At 52.4% G+C, this 24,204-nt stretch overlaps 1 protein-coding gene across 4 annotated transcripts in view; it reads left to right on the forward strand.

Moving 5' to 3' along the window:
• The window catches only part of DIXDC1 (DIX domain containing 1), a 57,454-nt gene extending 33,864 nt beyond the window's left edge, over positions 1 to 23,590 (forward strand). For 2 of the 4 annotated variants that reach the window (XM_019547114.1, XM_019547116.1), the window contains exons 6-20: positions 3,836 to 3,948; positions 6,074 to 6,222; positions 9,740 to 9,829; positions 9,926 to 9,979; positions 10,935 to 10,985; positions 12,439 to 12,543; positions 13,071 to 13,124; positions 13,724 to 13,816; positions 13,893 to 13,964; positions 14,676 to 14,762; positions 14,960 to 15,121; positions 16,196 to 16,262; positions 18,779 to 18,887; positions 19,462 to 19,570; positions 20,227 to 23,590. In XM_019547114.1, the coding sequence (XP_019402659.1) occupies positions 3,836 to 3,948; positions 6,074 to 6,222; positions 9,740 to 9,829; positions 9,926 to 9,979; positions 10,935 to 10,985; positions 12,439 to 12,543; positions 13,071 to 13,124; positions 13,724 to 13,816; positions 13,893 to 13,964; positions 14,676 to 14,762; positions 14,960 to 15,121; positions 16,196 to 16,262; positions 18,779 to 18,887; positions 19,462 to 19,570; positions 20,227 to 20,307 (1,396 nt within the window). In that variant the 3' untranslated portion in view covers positions 20,308 to 23,590. Of the gene's footprint in view, positions 1 to 252; positions 1,352 to 3,835; positions 3,949 to 6,073; positions 6,223 to 9,739; positions 9,830 to 9,925; positions 9,980 to 10,934; positions 10,986 to 12,438; positions 12,544 to 13,070; positions 13,125 to 13,723; positions 13,817 to 13,892; positions 13,965 to 14,675; positions 14,763 to 14,959; positions 15,122 to 16,195; positions 16,263 to 18,778; positions 18,888 to 19,461; positions 19,571 to 20,226 lie in introns of those variants that run through there. The other 2 variants (XM_019547118.1, XM_019547117.1) reach the window with 2 other exon arrangements.
• The last annotated feature ends 614 nt before the right edge of the window (positions 23,591 to 24,204 follow it).

Raw genomic sequence — 24,204 nt, forward strand, 5'->3', positions numbered from 1 at the left:
TCAGCATTAGTGAAGTGCTTTGAGATGGTCAGGTGGAAGGTAACGGAGAGAGGCAGAGCATCGCCGCTCCTGCTGCCTTGTTCAGTCTCAGGCTCTCTTTCCAGGACTCAGTGTCACCCTGCCTCGTGCAATAGTGCTGGAGACAGGGTCCCTTTGTCACTGCAGAGCCATCAGCCTGTTTGTTTATAAGGTGAAGTCTTATTTGGAAAATCAGAAGCGGTCGCAGACAAAGCCAGGGGCAGGCTGTGCTCCTGCTACAGGTGCTGTGCCACTAGCTGCTTGGATGAAAGCACCACTGCAAAACCAGATGCCAGCTTCCTCTGTCCAGAGGAAGCAATGTCAGCATGTGTGACTGAGAGCTGCCTGCAAAGATCACCTTGCATTATTTAATAGGAAAGGGGATGTGTTTTGTAATGGCAAGACCACCCCCTCCCCTCTCGTCCTGCTGCAGTCTGTCCCAGGGTAGCGTCCCTGCCTACCATCAGCATGTGCTGCATTCATTTCCCCACAGAGCCAGCACACTTCCCCTGTCTCAATATTTCCAAGAAGGAACGTTCCCAGAAGAAAAAGCAGTGGAAATGATTCACGGAGAACTTGCCAAAATCCTACAGATTCCCAGGCTGCAAAGCCCCTCATCCATTCCTCCTCCCATCTCCTCCCTTCCCACCAGCCTTCCCTCCCCCACCCTGAGCTAGACAGCACAGAGAATAGACTCTGCCTTGCACAGCCTGTGTGACAGCAGGAGGGAGAGGGAGCTGGAGACCGCGAGGAAGGAAGCCACACGCAGGACCGGGAAACACTGCATACTGCTGACGGAGAGGCTCTGAGGCTGGAGGAGCAGAGAGCCGCCGGGCCCGGGAACAGCCATCCCCGGCTGGCACCGGGTCTCTGCAGCAGGTGCTGGGAGAATGGGATGAGAAACGCAACTTGCAATCCTGAGCAAGGCTCTGGCGATGAACGCAGCTGAGGCAGGCAGCAGAACAACATGCAGCGGCGGGAGACGGACAACCTGCGTGGAAAACCAGCCAAACCGAGACCCGGGCTCCAGCCGTCTCTTGCTCCGGAGTCGAATGCATGCGTGCCGGCTGCCCGTTCAGCATCGGGTGCCTCCTCGCAGAGCCCCTGAGCCTTTCCTCTTGTGAATCTCTGGGCTCACATGAGGGAGCGCGGCTGGCAGAGATCTCTCCGTTAGTTTGACGGGAGCCGGCATCCTCAGCACTGGACTCCAAGCATGTGAAGGGACCGAGGCATGCCTGTGGCCAGGACCCGCAGAATTTGGAGGCGTCCTGGGAAACGGACTCTGTGAGGCGAAAGGTTAAAGTGGGATCATGGGAGGGAAGCAGGTCAAATGGTGAGCGATTGTGTTGCCGTTGTCGTTTGGCACAGCAGGGCTGGGGAGTTTATTAACACCGTCAAGGGATTGGGGCTCGTTACAGCGGCTGTTTCCTTAAGCCCTGGCTGTGTGCAGGATCCCGAAGCAGGGGTTCGTCAAGGCAAGGTTTTTAGCTAAGCTGCCGCGCGGCGCTAGGAAGAATGCTGAGTAGTTTTCTGCAGCATAAACCTTGCCTTGATCGATTTGTGGATGCTGTAGTGGTGAATGGTGGCGTATCCTTTTAGAGCAGAAATCAAATCCAGGCACGTCTGTCCGTGGCGATTTCCCACGCTAACCACTTTGAGACAAAAATCGCAGGAATTTCTCCAGCTGCAGCCAGTTAGTGGCACCGGGGAAAGGGGTGGCCTTTAGCCTGTGCCACTGCTTCAGGAGCAGTCTGCGTGGGTCCCAGTGGCTCGCTTGCTCCCAGCGTGGTTTGTTAGGCTGTCACTGGAGAGGTGACACTTGAACCCAAGAGACGGAAACGTATTCCTGACCCAAAAAGCCCCGACTCTCTTAGATGCAGCCAAACTGCCCGGAAATGGGAATGGAAATGTCTGTAGGGAAACCCAAATGGCTGTTGTTAAAACCCCGTGGCAGATGCTGCGGGGAATCTCAGATGCTGCCTTGGCTGTGTTGGGTATACCCGAAAGCTTTGCTTTGGGCAGCGGATCAGGTTCGGAGAGGAGCAGCCCGGGCAGAAACGTGCCACGTTCTGTATCCTGCTCTTTGCCACATGCCCATCCTTTCCCCATGCTGCCTCCCTAGGGCTGCCCCATGTTCCTCTCTGCTTCCTTCTTGCTGGGTAGACATCCTCTGAAGCAACAGATGCTTCTGTTGCTTTCCGCAGCTGCTTCCTCCTGTGTTTCCCCCCTGGGCAGAAACAACCCGCAAATCCATCCCTGGTGACCACAGAGGGATGGTGGCTCGCCTGGGGAGCTTTGGGGCTTCAGCTGAGCATGTGCAGAGGGAACATCAGTGACTGCTCCTTGAAGAAAGGCAGCATTGCTGGGTGTGTTAGGGCAGTCAGTCTGTCTCTGTGTGCCTCTGATTTCCATGCCCTCCCTTGCCTCTTCCCATTACCCGTGTCGTCAGGACCCCAGCCCTCAGTGCACTGGACTCTTGGCAATATTCTGTGTTTTTCTGCCGTCAGCTCACTTCAGCTTCCACGGTTTGTTATCAATGAAGAGCCCCATATAAGAGTAATCTCATGGGGAGCACTGCAGTGAGATTTGCCTTCCTTAAGGTAAACCTCTGGGCACAGCCAGGTTCCTTGGGTCCCTTGAAGAGATCTGCAGACAGTGCAAGCAGAAAAAATGCTGCAGCTGCCTGTATCATCCTAGTCAAAAATGGTTACTCTCTTCACTTAGTGACTCACACTCATTTTTTTTTTTCTTGCTGCAGTGGAGGCCTATTTAGTTGAATAACATAAAACAGATTGCTGATGGGGATAGACTTGCAGTGGCCCTTGGGGGCAGACTAGATGTGAGCTGCTAACAGGTCATTTCCATCTCTCTTTCTGGGAGTCTTTGATTTTATTAGTGATGCACATGGCCCTGAGCTGAGGCCTTCCAGCTGTGGGAGCTAATCAGCAGTGCTGGGAAGATGGGGCAGGCAAGCTGGAGAAGCGCCTTTTCTTTCTGTAAATCTCTTCTGTTGTTTTCCCTTTTTTGTTCTGTCCCGCTTTTGTGTCTGTCCTGGGGAGAATGAAAAATTAACTCCTGCTCACACTCGTGAGGATTAGTGCTCGGAGACTTTGGAGGTACATTAAATGGGTCAGTGAGCTTCAGACACCTTTGCTGTTGTCCGGGTGATGGATTTGGGAAGAATTTCTGAAAAGAGCTGGAGAGGTTGGACCGCACAATCAGCTGAGACTGTTGCACTAGAAGTATGTAGCTACTTTATAGGTGCTTTAAAGGAAGCTCCCGAGTTGCTGTGTCTGTGTTCAGACAGGTTTCTGGTTATCACAGATGCCTGACCATTGGGATTTCAAACGTGTTCCCCATGCTAGATTTGTGCTTTTTAAGAAGGGTGAGAGACAAAGAAAGCTGGGTTACTGCGAATGACTTTTGCAGCACAAGGAGAAGACAGACAATACGTACTGTTTGTGAGCAGAGCTGCAGTCTGAAGTATTGTCTGGAATTAGCTCCCTGACTTCGGGGCCTGTGTTAATCCTGCAGAGGTTATGGCTCTCATTTCCATGCTCTTCCACTGCAGGAAAAGTGAAAAGACTAATTGCTTCAGCAGCGCTTTTGTCAGCTGCTGGCATTCAAGGAGACTGGCCTGAAAAGTTACAAGCCCCGTCTGGCCTGCTAATGAATTCATTGGCATGTTGGCGACGCTCAGCGCGAGCAGACTTTTCACACGTTCACTCCTTATCGCAGACAGGGATGAGCTTGCCTCTCTTCCCCTGCCATGTTCACCGTTGGCACCAGATATAACCATTTCTCTTCTTCTCTGCAGTCTCACATCGCCCAGTCCTCTCCATAGCTCCAAGAGTGAGTCCATTGCAACCCAGGCAGAGGAGAAGGCAGGCTTTGTGATTATCCAAGCTGAAGAAACAGAAACCAAAACAGGTAAATCACAGGGGATCTGTTTCATCCTTCCTGACGGGTTAAGTGGCATGGATTAGTTCCCATGCAAAGTGAATGATAACGTCATCCTTACGTCACACTGTTGTACAACAAAGTCCACAATTCCCAGGGAAATACTGAATCCACCTGCACTTGTCATACACACAAGGCAGAAACTGAGCCTGTGTTAGTGATGGCCTGGATTTGTGCTACTGGAGCACAAAACTGCCTCAAGCGATGACCAGTGGCTTTTGCAGGGCATGGGATGGCTGCATGAATATTGCCTGTCGTTACTGATATCAATCATCTCGTGTTCACCAGGCCCCTGTGTCCCCAAACCTGGTTTTGTTTCATTTCAGTCTCAAAAGAAATCGCCTGCTATGGGGGGGACTTCAGTTGGATGTTAATTCACAGCCTGTGGGAAATGAAACAAAACTTACTTTCCTTCCCTGAGTGTGCTATAGCAGGGTCTCTTTCCAATCATCCTCCACCCCCCAGGCTGAAGGACTGGAAATCCTTTATGGCCCCAGCCAGGAACCCCCTTCCTCATTGCTCTTTATCCCAAAACAGTGTATTCTTAAGTGTTTGAGACGCTGCGGTACCTGGCAGCCTGTGACGTGTCGCTGTTGTTCTCAACAGCAGCGAGTCCATTCCCCAGTCACACGGCAGAGTGTTTTTGTCACCTGGCTATAGACCCAGTTGCATCTTTGATTAGGTATGCAGCATGCCTACAAGGATAGCTAGCCCTCATCTTAGCATCACTCCTTAGGTACTAAATCTAAATTCTCAAGCCCCCCAGAGCTATGCCATTAGCTCGCATAGGCTATCTCGTCTGTGAAGGTTTTACTTATTTATTTATTTTTATTATGTTCTAGTTAAAAAAAAAAAAAAAAAAAAAATCCCATTGATTCCTTAATTTAAAATCCAGGCCAGGGATGAGCTGCAGGGATGCATCTGAATACAAATGAAAGACCATCAGGAAAGCAAGGAGAGGCATTTTGGGATCAGGTGTGCAGTCAGATGTTTAGTAATCAGTGAAATGCAGGTTAATGGCTCTCTGGAATGTGCTTTCATTCCCGCATGGATGTTTTGGAGGGCACATAGCAGGAGACCAATGCCTAGATACCACAGCAATGGATGTATGGATGGATATATCAGGCAGTGTAATGAACTGACTCGCTAGAAATGTCTCTGTAGGAAAAGGTTTCACACAGCACATTACTACGGACCTGGTTTTGTGAATGTTCTGCTGAGCAGCGACTGGCTCCCGAAGTAGCCCCATTAGTTTTGTAGAGTATATTACTATGCAGCCTGGGTAAGGCTGCCAGAGCCAGGCCTTGCATAAATGGGCAGAGCACAGGTGCTCCTGTCTGGAGCATGTTAGCTTATTCAGGAACAGGCCAGAAAGGCTCCTAATGAACTTGCCTTGTGTGCATTTCTCAACTAGAGCGCGAGGAAGCAGTATGGGTAAAAGTAGTGAATTCTCCCTGCCGGCACCTGGAGTGTTTCGGTGTGTGGAACAGAACCCGGTGCGGCTCTGGGATTTCTGTGAAAACCCGGGTTTTAGCAACCGGTTCGAGTGTCTTAATAGCAAGAAGTGCTGAAATGATGGACAAGCCTCCATCAGAGGTCCCAAGGGCCTGACCCAAAGCCCAGGAGGATCTTTCTGTTGACGTTGGTGGGTTTAAGCTCAGATGGTGAGGGCTTGTTGAAGGAGATACCTCCTCCTACACTAGGAGGTCTCAGACTCCCCCAGTCCCTCAACTCCCTCTGTCAGGCCTGACATTGATCTCTGAATAAACACCCGCACCTACACGCTCCAGCTCACCTGAAAGTCCTGACGCTGGGAGCACTGTCAAGGCTTATAAAAGATGGAAAATCTCTCCAACTGTCTATCATAGGTGGGCACATCCAGAGACATCCTTTGCAGGATGAATGAGGTGTCGAACCCTGAGCTGGGAGGGATTGGAGGTCCTTCTCTCCCAGCAACTACTTTGACACCACCTGGAAGAGAGTCTGGTTCCTGCCACTGGTGTCTGAGTGTGGCGAGACAGCAGTAGGCTGCCCCCCTCTTTCTGGGACTCCTTTGGTGTTCACTGGCATAACTTACAGCTGTTCTGTCTTGCAGAAGAGCCAGACTCTCCATTTCTGCCTGAGTGGCAGGCAGGGAACCCTGGATCCTGTCTGGAGACGTCATGGGAGGAGCAGCTGCTCGAGCAACAAGAGCATTTGGAAAAGGAAATGGAGGAGGCTAAGAAAATGATCTCAGGGCTGCAGGTACTTGCTCTTCCTTTCAGCCAGGCCATCTTCTGGTTTCCTTTCATGCTGGTGTTTCATTGCAAGCCTTGGCAGGGGGGAAGGGTAATCTTTTGATGGAGGACTCCAGAGACTGCGGTTCAATTCTTTGCTCGGCCATAGACCTGTGGGGGGTCTTGGGCAGATCAGTCACTCCCACCGCGTTGTCTATCAAGTGCAGGGGGATACTAGTCCGAGGGACGCACTGTGGGATAAATTGAGTAATATGAGTCCCCTGTGGTGTGGTGGGGTGCACGGAAGTGCCGGAGTAGATAAGGGTGCAGTCATTTCAGCTAGTCAAGACGGTGCTCTTACTCTAGAGCTCCCCCTTCTTGCTCCAGCACTGGCAGGGAGTTCCTTTCACTCTCCTTCATTAATTGGTTCTTCATGGCCCAACAAGTTTGCCACTTTGCAGAGTCCTTGGCTGAGGTGATGGGGAACAGTACATGCCCTTCCCAGACTCCTGGGGTGGGGCAGGGAGGGCTTGTCTCCGGGGTCTCAAGTCACGCAGACACTTGCCTCTTTGAAAGGGCCATTTACAAGGTTCCTCAGGCTTTTCTCGGTGGGGCGGTTCATGGAGGGCTGGTGTGAAAGGTGTGAGGGCTAGGAGGGGCTGAGGCAGGGCGTGGAAATGTGTGCGTGGCAGGCAGAAAAACACACACCTTATTGATTTCTAGCACGTGTTCCCATGGGGGCTGCTTGCGTGTTGTAACTGAGAGAGCTACATCCAGGGCTTGCCACCAGCTTTTCCAGTGATAGCGATTCAGATGGACTGGGAGAGGCAGGGTATGTTATATGCACCCAGCCAAGGATCTCATCCTGACTGAGCCTATGCCTAGTAGCTGATTATCAGCCCCATTGTTGTCTTTTGGGGACAGGCTGGTATTGAGCTGTATTATGATGGTGTGGTAACACATAAAAATGTCAGTGCTGTGGAAAGCACGGACCTCACTCTGAAAAGGAGCGAGATTCACTGCTGGGATCCCTGCTCCTTGCCAGGGCCCTCCAGTTTCGGTAGTAGCCTTGGAGGACTGAACAGCCTTGCTGTGATTTGTGATCAGAAGTAATGCAGAGAGACAAGGAGTGGAAGGAAATCAGTAGCGATTCACAGAGGTGATCAGGGAGCAAAAAGGCTCAAATCCATCTCATTTCAGTAAGCCAGGCGGGGCTGTGCAATTTGGCCCTTTCTGGATGGGCTCATTTCAATCAGATTTGTCTGCTGGGACCTTTCTTTAGCTGCCCCATCCTGGTGCCTCCACAGTCCAATGACTCCCTCCATGTGTTTGTGTGGCTCTGTTTGGGGAGCAGACCCCCGGCCCCATATGGTAACGACCCTGAACACTCCCTGGAAGATGCCTTTCTGTTTGCGCTGAGAACCGGGCTGGCGTTGAGTTGTAAATATTTATGTGCGGGTAAACAAAGCCCACATTGTGCGAACAGCGCAGGCAGCCAGGAGGGCGCGCTCCCAGCTGACAATGGGCAGGAGACACAAAGGACTCCAAAAGAAAATAGATGCTTGATGCACTGGTGAAATCCAGTTGTATAATGTGCCCTCTGCGAGAAGGGGGAGGCAGCATTAGAGAGGCTGGCATGGCCCCCACCGCCCCATCGCAGGAGCAGGCAGCTGGCATTGCTGCCCCCTCATCCCTAAGGAACAGAGAAGGCAGCTGACATTGCTAACCAGGAAATTGGATTTGATTAATTGATTTTCCCCCTCGCTCAATATTTAAAAGCCTCCAGATCACAAGGGGTTGATTGAAGTTCCAGGGCCCTGCATGCTCCATTCGGAGCCAAGACCACAGCAGCTTTCTGTGTGATTCCTGCCCAAGCGTCCTGCTGGGCACACCGTGGGACCTCTGCATTCAGTGGATACACAGGGCCGTCAGTTCACTATTCAGCGCTGTCCGCAGTCCTCTGGTGGGAAAACCCGTCGGCAGGCAGAACCTGACCCGACCCCGCAGCCTGGGGTGAAGGGAAACGCTCCTGCAAACCGGACTTGAGCTTGCAGCCACAGAGCGGGGACAGATCTAGGCAGAAAAGGAAGGGGCTCGTTTCTCCCTGCAGCCCCTGCCTGAACTCCCTGTGCTCTGCTGTGAATCCCTGCCTTGTCAGAGAGGAGAGGGGCTCTGAGCACATCCTGCATGGGGCAGATCAGCACTGTGACCTGTTCGCACCTCCTGTCCCCACTGCAGCGTGTTCCCTCCTCGGGACCGGCCAGCTGAGTTTTACACAGGTTCTTCCTTGTTTGCAGGTGCACGAGCATCTGTCTGGATGTGCTGGAAAGGTTAATCACATGCTGCTCCCCAGTGTGTAGGTGCCTTCCCCATGCTCAGCAGCAGAGCTTAAGATGCTCCCTCTCTGTGATGAGGACCCTCCCTCCCCCTCAACATGACATCTTGCACAGCGTTTCTACAGCCCTCTCTGCATCTTGCCCAGAGCGGTGCAGAGTTCCAGTCCTGGCTCTAGGGCTGTGGTTGGAGCTGGTTTGCACAAGGGGAATGGTCTGTGCCAGGCTGTGGTTCTGCCAAAACTCCTGTTTTTAAAGGTATTGAGGCACCTGAGTCCCGTTGGGATCAGTGGGAGCTGGGCATAAAACTGGGGTTGTTTGGGTCAGCTCCCTGCACCTGGACAGGATGTGCTATTCCAAAAAGGCCCAAATCTAAATCCCTTTAAAAAGCCTGGGATTGCGTCACTATCATGCTCCCTGGAAGGGCACAGGAAGCAAAAATGCCTCGATTCCACTTTCATGGTGACTCCTTTCCACACCAACGGTGAAAGCCACTGAAAGCCACTAGCAATGGATCCACTTCCGCGTGTAGGCACAGGCGAGCTAGCAGGTGTTAACAGCAGGGCATTTTTGGAACAGGCATGTCTGAGGCTTGGTGTTCTTCTGCTTTCCAGCACTTTTGCAAAGTGGGATGCCCAGCACTAAGAAGCCTGGGTTGGTTTTTAAAAGTCTAATTTTTAAATCGGTTGGTTTTTAAATTGTTTGTTTTTTAAAAGACATATTTATTGGGCAGACAAGGTTCTTTGGGTGAATCTGATGCCTTTTATATTTATTGGGAACACTTCAAACTAGTCCCCAGAAGAAAAGCCTCTTGTGGCACATCTCTGCTGGGCCTTCAGTGTCTCACCTCCAGCTTTCACACACATCGGCTGTACATCAGGGACGACATTATGCTGCTCATAATAAAACCCAGCGCAAGCTTGAATCATAAAAATTGCCAAGGTGCTGCCCATGCTTGGTGCAGCTTGTCTGCATGGTGTTGGGACACTCTCACCGACAGTGGGGATCTCGTCATGGGGACAGTCTGGTGTCTTCTGCTCCTTCCAGAAAGTCCCAAGGCTTTTGTAGCACTAAGTTAGAAGAAATTGTTTCCAGGTTGTTGATTTTGGCTTGGTGTGAAATGCTGCCAGCCAAAGTTGTGGAGAGGGACTGAATTTCTCCCTGTGCCTTCCCACAATATCACCTGACAGGGGGTTCTTTGTTGTTGCTCAGGCTTTGCTGCTCAATGGGTCTTTACCTGAGGACGAGCAGGAGGCATCCTTTGTCCTTTGTGAACATGGAGCCTGCCCAGAGGAGCAGCTGGTAAGCACGGGCTTGTACCTTACAATCCATTTTCAGTCGGCTCTGTGCACCGCCCTGCCAGACAGGGGGTAATCATTGCAGTTGTTTTGCTTTCAGATTATAATCCGAAGTCGGCTGGACCAGAGCATGGAGGAAAACCAAGACTTGAAGGTGAGCAGGAGTCAGGCATGGGCAGATGGCATGGTGGCCAGGCTGGGGGTGACACTTCTGTCTGCTCTTGCAGCTTTCTTGTTCTGGAGATGGGGACACTCCTCTCCAGTGCTATTCCCAGTGCTGCTGTTGTGCAGGGTGAGTGTGGGGAAGGGGGAGTGTTGTCACTGCTCTCTGCCTCAGGTTAGATCAGCCATTCAAACAGAAAGAAGTGGGAGGAGACCTGCCTGCCAGGGGCTGTGAGAACAAATGAATTGGGTTTGCAAAATGCTTTGAGATTCTCAGATGGGGAGAACCCTTCATTACTGTGATGGTTAAGCACTGAGTTGTTGAGCTGTCATTTTGCAAACCCTCCTGTTGTAACGCAGCCTAGGGTGAAGCCCGGTGCATGTTCCCTCTCCCAGTTTGCTTCCCAGCAATGCTGTGAACCTCACTCTCCATAAAAACAAATAGCCAGAAAATATTTGAATTGAATTGAGCCCTGAGGAGACCCCTGTGTGATTATGGTGCCAAAGACTTTCTCTTGAGAGCCTTGTGCTCCATTTCCAAAACTTTATCCACGACAATTGTTATATTTCTGGCCATGTCTGAATGGAAGCAAGCTTTCGAGTGGAAGATAAAAGCAGCTGAGAAGAGCTCTCCCTGTCAAGCTGGTCTTACTTGCACACTGTGCTGAAGTTGGCTCTGGGCCCAGCACTAACACTGCAAGAGTTGTTGCTGCCCTAAGGGGTATACTTGGGGGATTCACAGCTTTTCTCATGTGCTGTTTGATATAAAGGGCTTAGGGGGCTGCTCTGCTTTAGATTCATTGCAATGGGCTGGAGTCTGATGTGCTTCTGGATCCACGGGAGAAGGTGGCGTTTGCATTATTCCAGAAGGAGTGTCCAGGGGTCCAGTGCATGTTCCCGGAGGGGCATTGTGATGCTGATTTAATCAGATTGTATTGGATTTGCAGAAGGAGCTGCTGAAATACAAACAAGAAGCTCGAAACCTCCAGGGAATAAAGGTGAGAGGAGAGAAAATGAATCGTGGTTTCCAAAGTAAAACTGAGGAGCCTGTCACAGTGCAGGAGGAGAGGAGCTGGGGCAACATTATACCTCTCTGTCTCTCTCAGGCACTGGGGAGGGCTCAGGAAGTGAGAAGAAGCACTGCCGCATTGGCAGAGCTGACTGGCTTCTTCAGGAGAAATACCACGACCGCCCAGGGTGGTTTTCCCACTGACAGGGGAAAACCATGAACGTGGCAGGGGCAGTACCCTGACTGACGTAATGCAATTAAAATGGCACTGTGTAGTGGAGGGTGCTCTACACAGCGGACAGAACTCCTTATGAGAGCCCATAGTTAAACTCCCACTTTGATACCAAGTGGGAGGGTCTTGGCTACACGCTGACTTTATGGAAATAGGAGTAGCTTGCTCCTGTGGCCATATGGCTGAGGGCAAGTGAAACTCAGGGGCATCTGAACCCCAAGCCTCTGGGCTTGGACTTGCATGCAGGATGCCTGCCAAAAGATTTGGAAGCACCTGAAGCCCCAGGCGGGGGTGGAGGATGCGTGCTGGTAGCAGGGCCACTTATGGTTCTTGCATGACTCACAGATTTGGAATTGATTTGCCTGATTTGACTTGGGACACGAAGAATTTTCCATTAAAAACAAAACAAAACAACTCCTGATATTTGCTCTCCGTGGCCTGGGCAGCTTTTTGACATGTCTGGCTTCCTGCATGTGCAGCATTTCCCTCTAATATACGAGCACTTTACTAATCTGCTTCTGAGCATGAGGTATTTTTAGAAGTGCCCATCACACCGTGTGTGTGTGTGTGTGTGTGTGTGTGTGTGTGCATGTGCGTGTCCATGTGTGTCCCTCTGTCCAAGATTGAGCTTTTAGCTTCTCAGTAACATGAAGTGAAAGGTGCAGAGAATAGCCCTGACTGAGGCAGGGACCCTGGCTGCTTGGAGACGCACACTGGCAGGATTTGCATTGCCAGATGATACCAGATGGAAGCTCAGCTTTCTTAGATCGAAGCCCTTGTGCCCTTGACTGACATTTACCTCTTTCTCCCCCATGGATGGGGCAGGCAGCCGGCGATGGCAGGAGCTCTGGGTCACCAGTAAGCACCTCCACATGCACAGGTGCTGCTTCCACCCGGGTATCTTGGCAGCATCTTTTAAGCGGGAGCTCAGGCAGAGGCACAGCCATCTCTCTCCAGCTCTGACAGCTGGCTGGGGCGTTGACAGGGAATTCAGCAGCATGCAGCAGCACCGGGGAAGGTCTAACAGCTCATTTAGGCAGATGCTTTCACAGCTTCTTCTGCCGTGCCAGAGCTCACCCTGGGGCCACAGCCTGCACAATACATCCCTAGTTGGTTGGCATTTTCCCTGCTTTATCTACCAGATTCAGACCAGGGTCCCAGCCTCCACCTTGCAGGCACTGCACTAATGATAACACATGTGTTTTCCCAGGATGCGCTGCAGCAGAGGCTGGCTCAGCAGGATGCTTCTGTTCTTCAGCTCAAGCAGGAGCTGCTGAGAGCAAATATGGACAAGGAGGAGTTACACAACCAGAACGTGAGGCCTTTTTGCTGCTGGCAGCCACTGCGGCTTGGTGCTGGAGGTGGCAGGGCCCAGAAACTGGAGGGCAGAGGCTCCCATAACTGGGGTGGAGCTGTGGTTGCAATCTGGCCCTGGGGGCTGGGGGACAGGTGAATTAGTAATCACGGGGTTGTGTAAAGGAGCCACCGTGCCGCAAGCCAAGTGGCCTGCTGTCAGGCTCTCTGGCCTCCCCCGCTCCTCGTTCCTCCTCCCCTTTCTCAAGGGCCCTCCTCACCCTCAGTCAAAGCAGGAACGAGCTGTATGAATAAGCTCCTTAATGCATTTTGTGGGACAGCAAATGGTACATGGCAGATGGAGCTGCCACGTGTAGGTAGAGTCTGCACTGGGGAGGCAGCAGTGGCAAAGGAAGCGAGGGAGTTGCCATATCGAGGGGAACAGCCCCGTGCTGTTCATATGCAGCTCGTACTCTGTAAAGGTGCCCCACGTGGCTCTGGAAAGGTTTCCTGGGACGCAAAACTCACATCCACATTCTGCTTCTGCAGGTCGATCTGCAGAGGAAGGTTGAAGAGAGGAACCGACTCTTGGGAGAATACAAAGTAAGGGAAGCTGCCTGCCCAGGTGGGGCCTCGTCACCCAGTAGCTTGGAGACGAGGAGAGCCTGAAACGGTCTTCCTTCCTATTCTCCCGACCTTTGTGTCTCCGTGTGTGCTTCCCGCTTTGTCGAGCAGTGAAATACACAGCAATAACAAGTGATATCTCTGGTATCCATGGAGCCTGGCCTCTCGCAGCCTGAGGGACTGGGAGGGCTGGACCCCTGGGGACTGTGCCATGCCCCTAAGGGGTGTTCACAGGGGTCGCCGGGGTGGTGTGCATTGTATCTTGCACTGTGGAAGGCTGGCTGAGTGTGTAACCCTCAGCTGCACACCCACCACACTTCCTCTCTGCCTGTCTCATTTCATTATCCTCTGCGTCTTCTGAGAGTCCTGCCGTTGTGGCTGCTGCCACAGCCCCGAGCATGATAGGTGTCTACGAAGCTCCAGGCTCTGGGGACCTGACTGACCTTTTCCAACAAGACTTAGAAACCCAATTAGAGCATGGGGTATAAAGCAGATGGGTTCTGCCAGCCTTAACCCTTCCCTGCCCTCGAGGAAGGTGAGGGTGAGCCTTTCTCACGTTTCCCTCCGCTGTGTTGCAGAAGGAGCTGGGCCAGAAGGACCGCCACTTGCAGCAGCACCAGGCCAAGTTGGACGAAATGCTCCGGCAGCTCTCCGAGGCCAGCTACCAGCAGGTACAGAACCCGCATGCTTGCCTTTTGCCCTGTGCCCTGTTGGCTCAGTGCACTGACTAGTCTGCTGTCCTTGCAGGCAGATTTGGAGCGGGAGTTGGAGCACAAGGAAGCCCTGCTGGCCCAGTGCATGAAGAGAGAAGCAGAGGAGGTATGTGATGCTCTAGCTGTGGGAATGCATCAGGCTCTTGGGATGATGTTCCTGGATAATGTGTAGCCTGAGTCCAATGCACTCTGTGGCAGCCCAACTCCCCTGGGCACCTGCATTGTCCCAGACAAACCAGGCTTGATGCAGTGCTGTCATTTGAGCTCCTGGGAGACTGCTCTCTGACCAGAGCGGCTGAGCTTCAGAGCGCGCCCCAGCTGGAGCAGCTTGACCAAAGCACTCTAGAGGGAGTTCGGCTTTACTCAGCTTCCTCCACCACAGTCATAGATGGCTGAGCCCTGGGGTCTGGGAACCAGGTGTCCCTGGGTTTCAATCCCACCTCTAATGCTAACACAGTCTAATAGCTAGACCAGGGCCCATCTTCTTAACCCCATCTACTCCTACTGACCAGTCACTGAGATAGCAGAGCTGGCCACCAGCAAGAACCATGTCTCCTTGCAGTGGACCTGAAGAGTCTTCTGGACCATGTGTCAGGTCACTTCCTAGCTCTGCCTCAGTTTCCCTGTCCATAAAACAGGACTTGCCCAGATCCTGGGGTGCAGGGGTGTTCCCTAGCAAAGGAGTGTGACATGCGGGATGTTGCTGTATCCTTGCTTTCCACCCTCTTGCAGATCTGGGGTTGGCACTTTGGAGTCCCCTGCAGGAAAGTCCTGAAATGTTCAGCGCCTGCATTATAGTTGTTTCTCCTTGCAACAGGTGATGGGCTACAGCAATCACAGCGCCCAGAGCAACGGCTTTCTGCAGCCAGCAAGCAAAGTAGCTGGCCCCACAGCCCACAGAGGGGTAGGTCTTGTGCCGCGTACCTAGAGCCATCTCGGGGGCTATTCATCACCCTTCCCTGGCAGCTGCCGGCCTTGGTGGGTAGACTTCAGGGCCTGGGAGAAGCTGTCATGCCCAGAAGGGATGTGGGTTGGGAAGTAAGGATTTACCCTGAGCTCCTGGTTCACACTTTGCCTGACTTCTCCTGGTCTCTTGGGCAGACAAATGACCTGCAGCTGGTGCGTGATGCTCTCCGCAGCTTGCGCAACAGTTTCAGCGGTCATGACCCACAGCACCACACCATCGACAGCCTGGAGCAGGGCATCTCCAGCCTGATGGAGAGGCTGCACCGCATGGAGACGCAGAAGAGGCAAGAGAGAAGGGTAAGCGCTCCTCAGTAAACTTGACATCTTCCCCACTCCCCTCTTCGAGATGGCTGCCAGGGAGACCTCCACCCCCTAGCATCTCTCTTTGACATGGGCTGCTCATGGGATGGCTCTGCTCACCAAATCTTGAAGAAGCCTGGACTGAGGCAGATGGAGGGATCCCAGGGGCCCCACCAGCCCTGCAGAAGCCATGGGTGGAGCAGATGGTTCTTCGTTACAGCACCTCATGTCTCTGGTCTCATGGCTTCTCTCTGAAGGTTTGATGTTAAGATGGGCTCCCTGTACTCCTGTGAAGTGGTCTAACCTAGTCTATTTGCTAAAGCAGGGGGCTCTGAGTCAGGACTCCCGGGTCCTGTTCCTAGCTCTCACTGACTTGCTGCATGACCTTCCGAAAGTCCCTTCACCTCTTTGTGCCTCTGTTTCCCCTTCTGCAGGCTGTCAGGGTTAAGTGGTTAATCTCAGCAGAGTGCTACAAAGCTGCTGAGGGCCCCAAGCTGCTCCCTGGACTCTGTCTTGCCAGCTGGCAGGAATTTGAAGCAGACACCTGCTAACCATATAGCTACACAGGGCTTGTCTGTCCTCCCCAGGAGCAGGAGCCACAGCAGGGGGGTTAATCAGCCCAGCCCATCTGTTGTTTTCTCAGTGACCTTTTAATCAGAGAGCTGGTTTCATGCCTGCAAAAAGTGTGGCGAAGCAGTGCCTTGACTCTCTAGGACTCTCTATCCCCACAGAGCTTGTTGAACCTCAGTGAAGGGCCATAGATGGTGGCATGTTTTATCTCTGGACTTCGGGGGAGGCCATAGAACACCTGAGCTCTTCACTTCAGTTGTATACATTTTAAAGTCCCGTGGGGAGGAGAGCGGGGAATCTGAGTGAGAACCTGGGGATGCTGGGGGCCTGGGTGTGTTTTGGCTGTTTGGGTTGTGCGTGCGCATGCACGGGTCTGTGTGTAGGAAGAAGGTGCCTTTTCACCAGGCTACATCACGGTTCTTTCCCCCGTCAGCTCTCTCTCAGCATCGGGAGGTCTCGGGGCCTGGCCCCCTGCCCTCACTCTCTTGGCTGTCCCCCTAGGTTCGAGGGAAGTCACCGGCAAGCAGAGCAGCCAATGAATATCGGGACTCCTGGCCTCCCAACTCCAGTGAGTGCATTTCATCCCACCCCTTCCTGGCTCAGAGGTTTTATGGACAGAGCCCACTGCCTGGCCCCCCTGCAGCGAAACGGCACAGGCCAAGCCCCGCTCTGTCCTCCACTTGGTGCTGTCCTCTCCTTCCTCACTCCTTTGGCCATTTGCCTCACAGCCTATATTGGAAGGGCTAGGGAGCCAGGACCCTGTCTGCACCCTCACTGTGGGAGCCTGGTGGCCCCTGGGCGCCACCACCCCCTCATATGTCACCATTAATAATAGTGCTTAATAGTTCTCCTGGAATCAAGAAAAGCCTGGTGTTATCCCAGGTGATCTCAGAGTCGGCATAGACCGTGTCAGCGCCGTGCCCTCTAGCGTCTGCAATTAGCAGTGCTGGCTCCATTTCATCTGCTCCCAGCCCTGGGGTCAGATGTGCCACTTTGAGCTGCTCAAGTGTTGATGGGGTTAGTGCTAGCTGGAGTTTGGAGCAGTCACATGTTTGAGCAGGCAGGGGCCTGGAGGACTCCCCGCCCCCCCTCCCATTCTGGGCTTCCCTCCTGCCCCTTGGGGTGTCCCCCCTGCTCTGCCCCCAGGGCCCTCTCCCCTGCCCCCCACCCCCTCAGGTTGCTTTCAGCTGCTAGCGCTATCCTGGGGGAGCAGGCAGGGAAGGAAAAACGCTTTTGCCTGATGCCCACCGCTGCTGCTGACTACTCTTCTCTGGGCTGAGCCCAGCTAAGAGAGCAGTGATGACAGTGGCAGCAGCTGGATGGCGGGGGTTTCCCTTCCCTGCCTGCTCCCTTGGGACAGCATCAGCAGCCAAAACTAAGCTGGGAGGGGAGCAGGGGCAGTGAGCAGGGATTTGGGGTGCAGGAGGGTGGGAGTGGCAGGCCCATTCTGGAAGAGCAGGGGGGCAGCTGAACGATCAGGGCTGATGGAGGATGGGGGCGACAGGGCACATGATAGGGTGCAGCGGGCCTGATGTGGGCCAGCAAGGGAGTGGGGGCAAGTGGGGTGTTCCCACTAAGCCGTAGCCTTGAGTAGCTGCATGTCAGTATAACACAAGCTGGGAAGCGTGGATCAGAGATAATCTTAGGCTGGAGTAGCATAACTTTAAACTACCTAAAGGGTTCTTAAAACTAGTTTAATGTGTTTAGTGTGGGCTATCTAGGGGTTAAGAGCTCTGTGAGCCACTTAAAATGAATGCGTAACAAGGCCCTGAGTGGTTTAAATTATGCTGAATAATACAGGAGTTTCTCACAGTGACTTGGCCTGGCTGGGAGCAGCAGGGGTTCCCATCCCCCTTGCTTGGGGGCAGCTTGACTGGGGTGCTGGCAGGTGTAATGTGGAAAATGTTGGTAAATGGTGAATGCGTTGATTGGCAGAGTGACCTGCAGGGGTGGGGGAGAGAAGGCGGGTCCCACCCTTTACCTGCACTGCAGTGCCTGGGCCCAGGAGAGCTTCTGCAAGGGGTGGAGAAGGGAGCTGGGAGCAAATGGATTATTGATTCAAAGAGGCAGCCCCAGCTGGGTCCACTGAGGAGTCACTGGGTTCCCTTTCCTCTTGGCGCTGAAGCTCCAGCTCCCAGCGCAGCCGGTGTCATGTGCCTGGTGCTGAGAACTACACCTCTTCCCCGCCTCCCAAAGTCCCTGCAGGCTCCATCCACTATGCTGAAGCAGCCAGATTATATAGGCCCCAGCAGCCCCAAGCTCGAAAGGATTTGGGCATGCAGAGCTCAATGATGGTGACAGGAACTTGCTAAACCAGCAGCCTTGGGATGAGTGTCCAGATCTGTGACTTGCTTGCTTTCTACCATGAAGAGCAAAACCCAGAGACACACCCTGGGGCCTTTGGCACAGACACACCTGCATTGCAGGAATGGGGAGGGCAGGGGAGCAGCCAGAGGGAGAAAAGAGCAGCAGCCCACAAGATCAAACCCCTCCCTGCTCCATGCAGCAGACATGGGTGGAGGCTACATCTTTCTGAGCAAGTAGGGCTGAGTCAAAGGAAGTACCCAGCCTGTCCTGATGGAGGCAATGAGCAGTGACTGCTCCCATCCCCTAGCTGTGAATGTGGACAAGGAGAACGATAGCGGCCTTTGCTGTCTTCCTCCCCTCAGCACGAGCTGTAGCAAGCGGCAACATTCAGCTGGTGACTCTTCCAGAACAGGGCTGGGGGTCTCTACTCCCTACAGGAGCATTGGGCAGAGTGTCTGGGATGTAGGCAGCAACGCCTGCCCCGAGTGGGCTGAGGTCTGAGTCACCCAAGGGAGCTGCTCTAAGGAGTTCCTCCAGACCAGCAGTGTTATCCTGCACCAGTGACCCTACCCTGTAGCACCTTGTTTTCTTGCACGGGGAAATTCCCCACCCTTTGCAGTGGGAGGGACTCCACCAGCACTGAATGGGTCTTTCCCAAGTCTGTCTCCTCCTGTCCGGTTTGGAGAGGATGCTGAGAACACACTGGCATGAGGGGGTGGGAGGATGCTGCACTCTTCCCAGGCAGCGGTGACACACTCTGTGTTTCTCTCTTTGCAGAACTGCCTCACTCTCACAGCACGCCCACGATGAGTAGCAGTGCCTGCACCAAAGTGCTCTACTTCACAGATCGCTCACTCACTCCCTTTATGGTCAACATACCAAAGAGGTGAGGCCCGGCTTTGCTGTGCTGATGTGGACACTAAGAGAGTTGTGAGAGAGAGACACCAATTTCCTCCGTGCAGGGCAGGTTCAGACACCAAACCACATTCCCCATCCCTTCATCTTATCTCATTGCACAGGGGAAGCACGGACATAAGAACAACCCAGAATTGTGTGTGTTTGTCATTTTTGGCTGGAGATCCCTGAGCTGTCCTGCACCTGATGTTTGTGCATGTAAAGCCCCAGGTTTAAGAGGATTCTAGTGGGTGGCAGCCAGGCAGTTTCGCCTTAGCAGGACATAAACCATGCAATGCAGGACTCTGCCATCTGATGAAAAAGCAGCTCTTGGTGGCAGTACAAATAGGAAACAAGGGTCAAGAGGGGATTGTTTTCTGTAAATAAGAAACACCGTTCTGATCCCTGATCACATGCTTCATGCTATCGGAGGGGTGTCCCCGTGCTGTCATCAAGTAAGTTGCTTGACAGCCAGGTGCATGCTAGTGACAGCTGGGTCTACACACCTGATCTTAATCCTGTGGCCTAAACTGCCGAGGAGGATAGCTTTGACTCTTATCGTGCAGGTTAGGTGAAGTGACTCTGAAGGACTTTAAGGCAGCTATTGATCGGGAAGGAACCCACCGGTACCACTTCAAAGCCCTGGATCCAGAGTTTGGCACCGTCAAGGAGGAGGTATGTGTGGCTGCGCAGCTGTGATTGTGGTTTGTATATGAGTATACAGCTGCAGCAGTGGCTTGGCCACCCCTGACACGTTTGGTTCCCAAGGGAGTGAAATCTCTGACTTGCGGCAGAGCAAACTGTCGTATTCCCAGAGCCACAGTTCAGGGGATTCCAGCCCCCAGGTAAGGAGCCAAAATGGGGCGCTTTGTTTCATTCAGAGCGGTGACATGAATGTGATCACAGACGTGCCCCACTGGAGAGGACTGTACTCCATTGCAGGAACACATTTAAAGTGCATCAGTACCAGTCTTTCCAAAAGCAGTGCTATCTAATGCTCTGAACCCAGGGTGGGATTCAGCAGGTTCCCCAGTTTTCATACTGACCCCCCATGGGACTTTGTATCTTATTTTCACTGTCATTAACTTGGGGATAATAGTCCTTGCTTTTCCTGGTGGGGTTGAGAAGGGAAGCAGAACTGCTGCTTCTAAAGCCCTTTGGGAACATGAAGTCTTGTATAAGTGCCAGGTGATGTGCTGTTCTGTGGTTTGTGTGGTGCAATATGAGCTAGGAAGAAGCACTCGGCTCACGCTTCCTTCTGTGGTGCCCCTTGCCCAGGACGAAGAGATGCTCCAGCTCTGAAATGACCAGCTCCTCTGCTTTTTCTACAGGTTTTCCATGATGATGACATCATTCCTGGGTGGGAGGGGAAAATTGTGGCCTGGGTGGAAGAAGATAATGGGGAGAATTAACTAACTCCTAGGTGGTGTTATTGTGGGCACCTGTAAGTGGCTGCTATGTCCAGATACAATGACCAAAAAGAGCGTGAGCTGGGATGCATCCAATGCAAGCTGCCAAAAGAGAGGACTTCTCTGCAAATGACGGGTAAAACAGGTTTTTGCGTGTGAGGAAGCCTGGCATCTCACTTCCCATGGCCAAATGCAGACAGTGGTGTGAGACTGAAATGACAGGTTTGTGGGAAGGAATCATCTTGCTTTGTGCTGTTGACAAAACCCTGAAGGCCTTAATGATGTGGTTCTCTCTTCCCCTGTCTCTGCATTCCCAAAATGCCTGCTGCTGTTTGACATCTGGACATGTCCACTCTGATCTCTGGCATACAGTATTACGTGAACCTGCACTCGTGGCTAAGACATGAAGCTCTGCCCTTATGAACCAGAAGATGCTGCTAGATTCGACGTACCAGAGGGTATAACCAGCCAAAGCCAGTCCCAGAGCACGTGTGAAGAGGCAGAATCCTGCCCCCCACCCAGGGAATTGCGTGGCTTCTTGCTCCAGGAACCTGGCGTCACGGGGAGGGCATCTGGTGGGCAGCACTGCCTGTGATACAAGGCAAAGACCAGCGAGGCTGCCCTTGTCCCCAAACACAGGCTTCTGCTTCCCAGACTTGCTTCTCCTGTTCTCCCTCCAACCTGTACTCGCCTCTGTGCTCATCTGTGCTTCTTGCTTTGTTGCCCTGGGAACACAGGTGCTTCCTTAGCGGCGATGGATTTTGTTCTGGGGGAGGGCGCAGGACCTGCCCTGGCTCTGGCACTTCTGCCTCTTCCTTCACTGCCCCCTTTTCCCTGCAGCTATCACCATTCCTGCACTTACCTTTCTCCAGCTAGGCAGACAGATCATGTCATCTACTCTCCCGAGAGACCCAGCAGGGCTGTTTCTTTCAGGACTAAGCTGTGGCGCGTTGGTGCATCCATGTGAACCTGGTGGTCACGAACTAGTTGGGCTATCAAGCAACTCACCAGTGGCAGGACAGATGTGAGCAGCAGCCCCATTCCTCTGCATGCCTTCTCCACTGGGGAGCTAGAAGCAGTTGGCTGGGAAGTCACGCACCCCAAAGTCCCTTAGAGCTTCAGCTTTTTTCACTGCACTGCCAGACTCTGCCCTCACAAACATGTCAGGCAGCCAGACTTCTGCACAGCTGGCTGCAGCAGACGCTCCTGACTGATAAGGTCAAACAGTGAGCCAAGGCTTTGCCGGTTCACCTCTGGTACATGGGCGTCACCCTTGGGTGCATGCGTCTGTGTCCTGCGTGGGAGGCTGGAACATGAAGGAAACCTGGGTTTGTTGTTTTATATTAACGTGTCCTTTTGTAAACTCGTTCCTGTTTTTTGGAATTATTTTGTACCAGTTTACATTGTTGTCTGAGGACTGTGTCTATTTTTATACCCATGCAAGTACCTTCTGGATATTTCCACACTTACTGTACTGTATTTTACTCATTTTCTAGAGGACACTGAGATATTTTACAGGCTCCTGTTAGTACTACACAGTGGGCTCCATAACTAGCTTTATTTTACTATGAAAGTCCAACTAGTCCCTAATGTTTTTGTATTTCACCAGTTGCTGTACACACAGTAACAGCATTTCATTTATCACTTCGCTCCCTCTACGTATGGGACAAGCTTGGATGCCTTTCTGCCCTGCTCCCGCACTGATAGGACACGAGTCGGCTGTTAGGCCATTGTTGCTCTGTACAGTTTTGTAGGGTGATTTACACAAACTCTTTCTTGCTACAAACAGCTGTCACGTCATCAGAATTTGGGAACGTTCATTGGTAGGAGGAAAACCAGGTCTGTCCTGGAAAGGAATAGGTTCTCTTCCTCCTGGGAAACCAGCCGTTTCTCTTTTGCATGAATCTTCGTGGATTGCTATAAGACAGCATGGGGTTATCGGACTGAAATTCATTGTTGTATTTCAATTGCAATTGATCTTGAATGTCTCTTTATTCAAGTTTTACTTGACCCATTTTATTTCTGTGAGAGTTGGATGCTTAGGTAGCACTTACCTATTTTATACTGACAACAGAGACAGTAATTGTTCATAGGCCTCCATACACGGACCCTAGAAACCCTTTGCACTGCTCAGAAATGAGCAGTGTTCGAGTCGCATTCTGAAGGACCGGATATCATATGCGGTCAAGCCTTTCACCTGTGGTCTAGCTCAGGAGGGACCCACCATTACCACCCTAGCAGTGGCTGGTGTGTGCTCTAAGAGGAGAGAGTTGGGAATCTCAGTCTGGTTCCTCATGGACGGCTGTCTAGATCACTAACAGTGGTCACAGCTGCTGTCTTTATTCCCTGTTGGCAGTCCCAAGAGAGACCTAGGGCTGAATCAGGCTGGAGACAGTTACTCTCTCGCATTCCCATCAGGACCCTTAGGTCCTGGGCTGGGGTAGCACAGCGAGGGGACCTCGCACTGCTGCTGGTCATGCAGGTCCTGGGAGAGATGATTTTATTCTTTCCGCCTGTCCCCCAGACAGCTTTGACATGCCTTGTCAGCTTTGATGTCCGCAATAGGTGACTTCTCAGTTCAGACCCCTTAGTTATTGGCATCCTGCTCTTGGGTGACCCAAAAAATCACTGGGAGTTAGCTGTATGAAGCCAAGAGCAGACATATTAGTACTTCTGACATGGAGCCTAAAGGCTTGGATTATGCCTCGTTCTCCACCCTTACAGAGGCTGTAACGTGTGTAAGTCCAGGTCAGTTGGTTCCTGCAGTGACTTTGCAGTTGTCTCTAGGTTTCCTATCTTTGCATGAACTGGAAGGGATCCAAGGTAGCTGGGAAACCACCCAACCTGCAGCCGTTCGTAACACCATTGGCAAACAATAATAGAAATACATGGGCTCCGCTACAAGACTGACTTTTGTGATTTTATTCCTGATTTAGACCAGGGTACATGGGATCAGACTCAGGCCCTTAGACCTGAATTTGAAATGTTTTCCTTTGCTTCTATGTTTATTTCTGCCCTTTCTTCAAAGCTGCTTTCTGGTTTCCTTAAGACTGTAAGTTGATTATTTAACATATGCGCTATATGTAAAGTTCTATTTTCATAGAAACTACGAAGTTTGCATTCATCGCTTTTTAAAAGAACAGTTCTTCTCAGCCTCCCTGCCCAACAGCACCGAGGTCTGAGCTTTTACCTGTACATCAAAGACCTCAGCCTATCTGACTTGGATGTATTCGGGATTTGTGGACCAAGAAAAAATAATCTCAATAAACTGAAGTTTGCAAACCGAGTCTAATGAATCCTTTTGCGGGGTGCGGGGGGGGGGAGGGTGTTTGTTAGCCTCCCTCAGAGGCACTGGGTTGGATCCACGAGAGACACTTCCACCTAGTGATCCCTGGTAATGTCTCTGAGCTCCCAAATCGACAAAAAAAGCCCAATTGCACAAAGATAAAGCTATGAAAGAAGAGGCATTGGGTAGTGGCTACAGCCCAGTCTGGGGTGGCGAGTAGGCCAAACCCAGGCGTCCCGGCCACACGATCTCGTCTCTGCGTTCAGGGTCAGGAAATAATACTGCCCCTGGGCCAGACCGGCCGCGTCTACGTGAGATGCTTTGCTGGGCGCTGTACCTTAAAGCGCCGCTGACTGCAGAGTAAGCTAGTCTGCCACGCGGTAAACGGACTGCTCACGTCGGCCGGTAGCCCGTTTACTGCGCAGTGAAGCCGAGCAGCACTAAATAGACGACCCACGTGCTGCGCAGTGAGGCCAAGCAGCACTAAACTGGCAGTCCACTTACTGCGCACTAAAGTCACCCGGCATGACCCGGAGGCGCGGCCTGCTGCGCAGGGGGCGGGCGCGCGCGAGGGGAAGCCCCGCCCCCGCGCTTTGCGGCGCGTTGCGACAGTG

The sequence above is a fragment of the Crocodylus porosus genome, unplaced genomic scaffold (assembly GCF_001723895.1).
Source record: "Crocodylus porosus isolate Cpor-Errol unplaced genomic scaffold, CroPor_comp1, whole genome shotgun sequence".
NCBI classification, from domain to species: Eukaryota; Metazoa; Chordata; order Crocodylia; family Crocodylidae; genus Crocodylus; species Crocodylus porosus.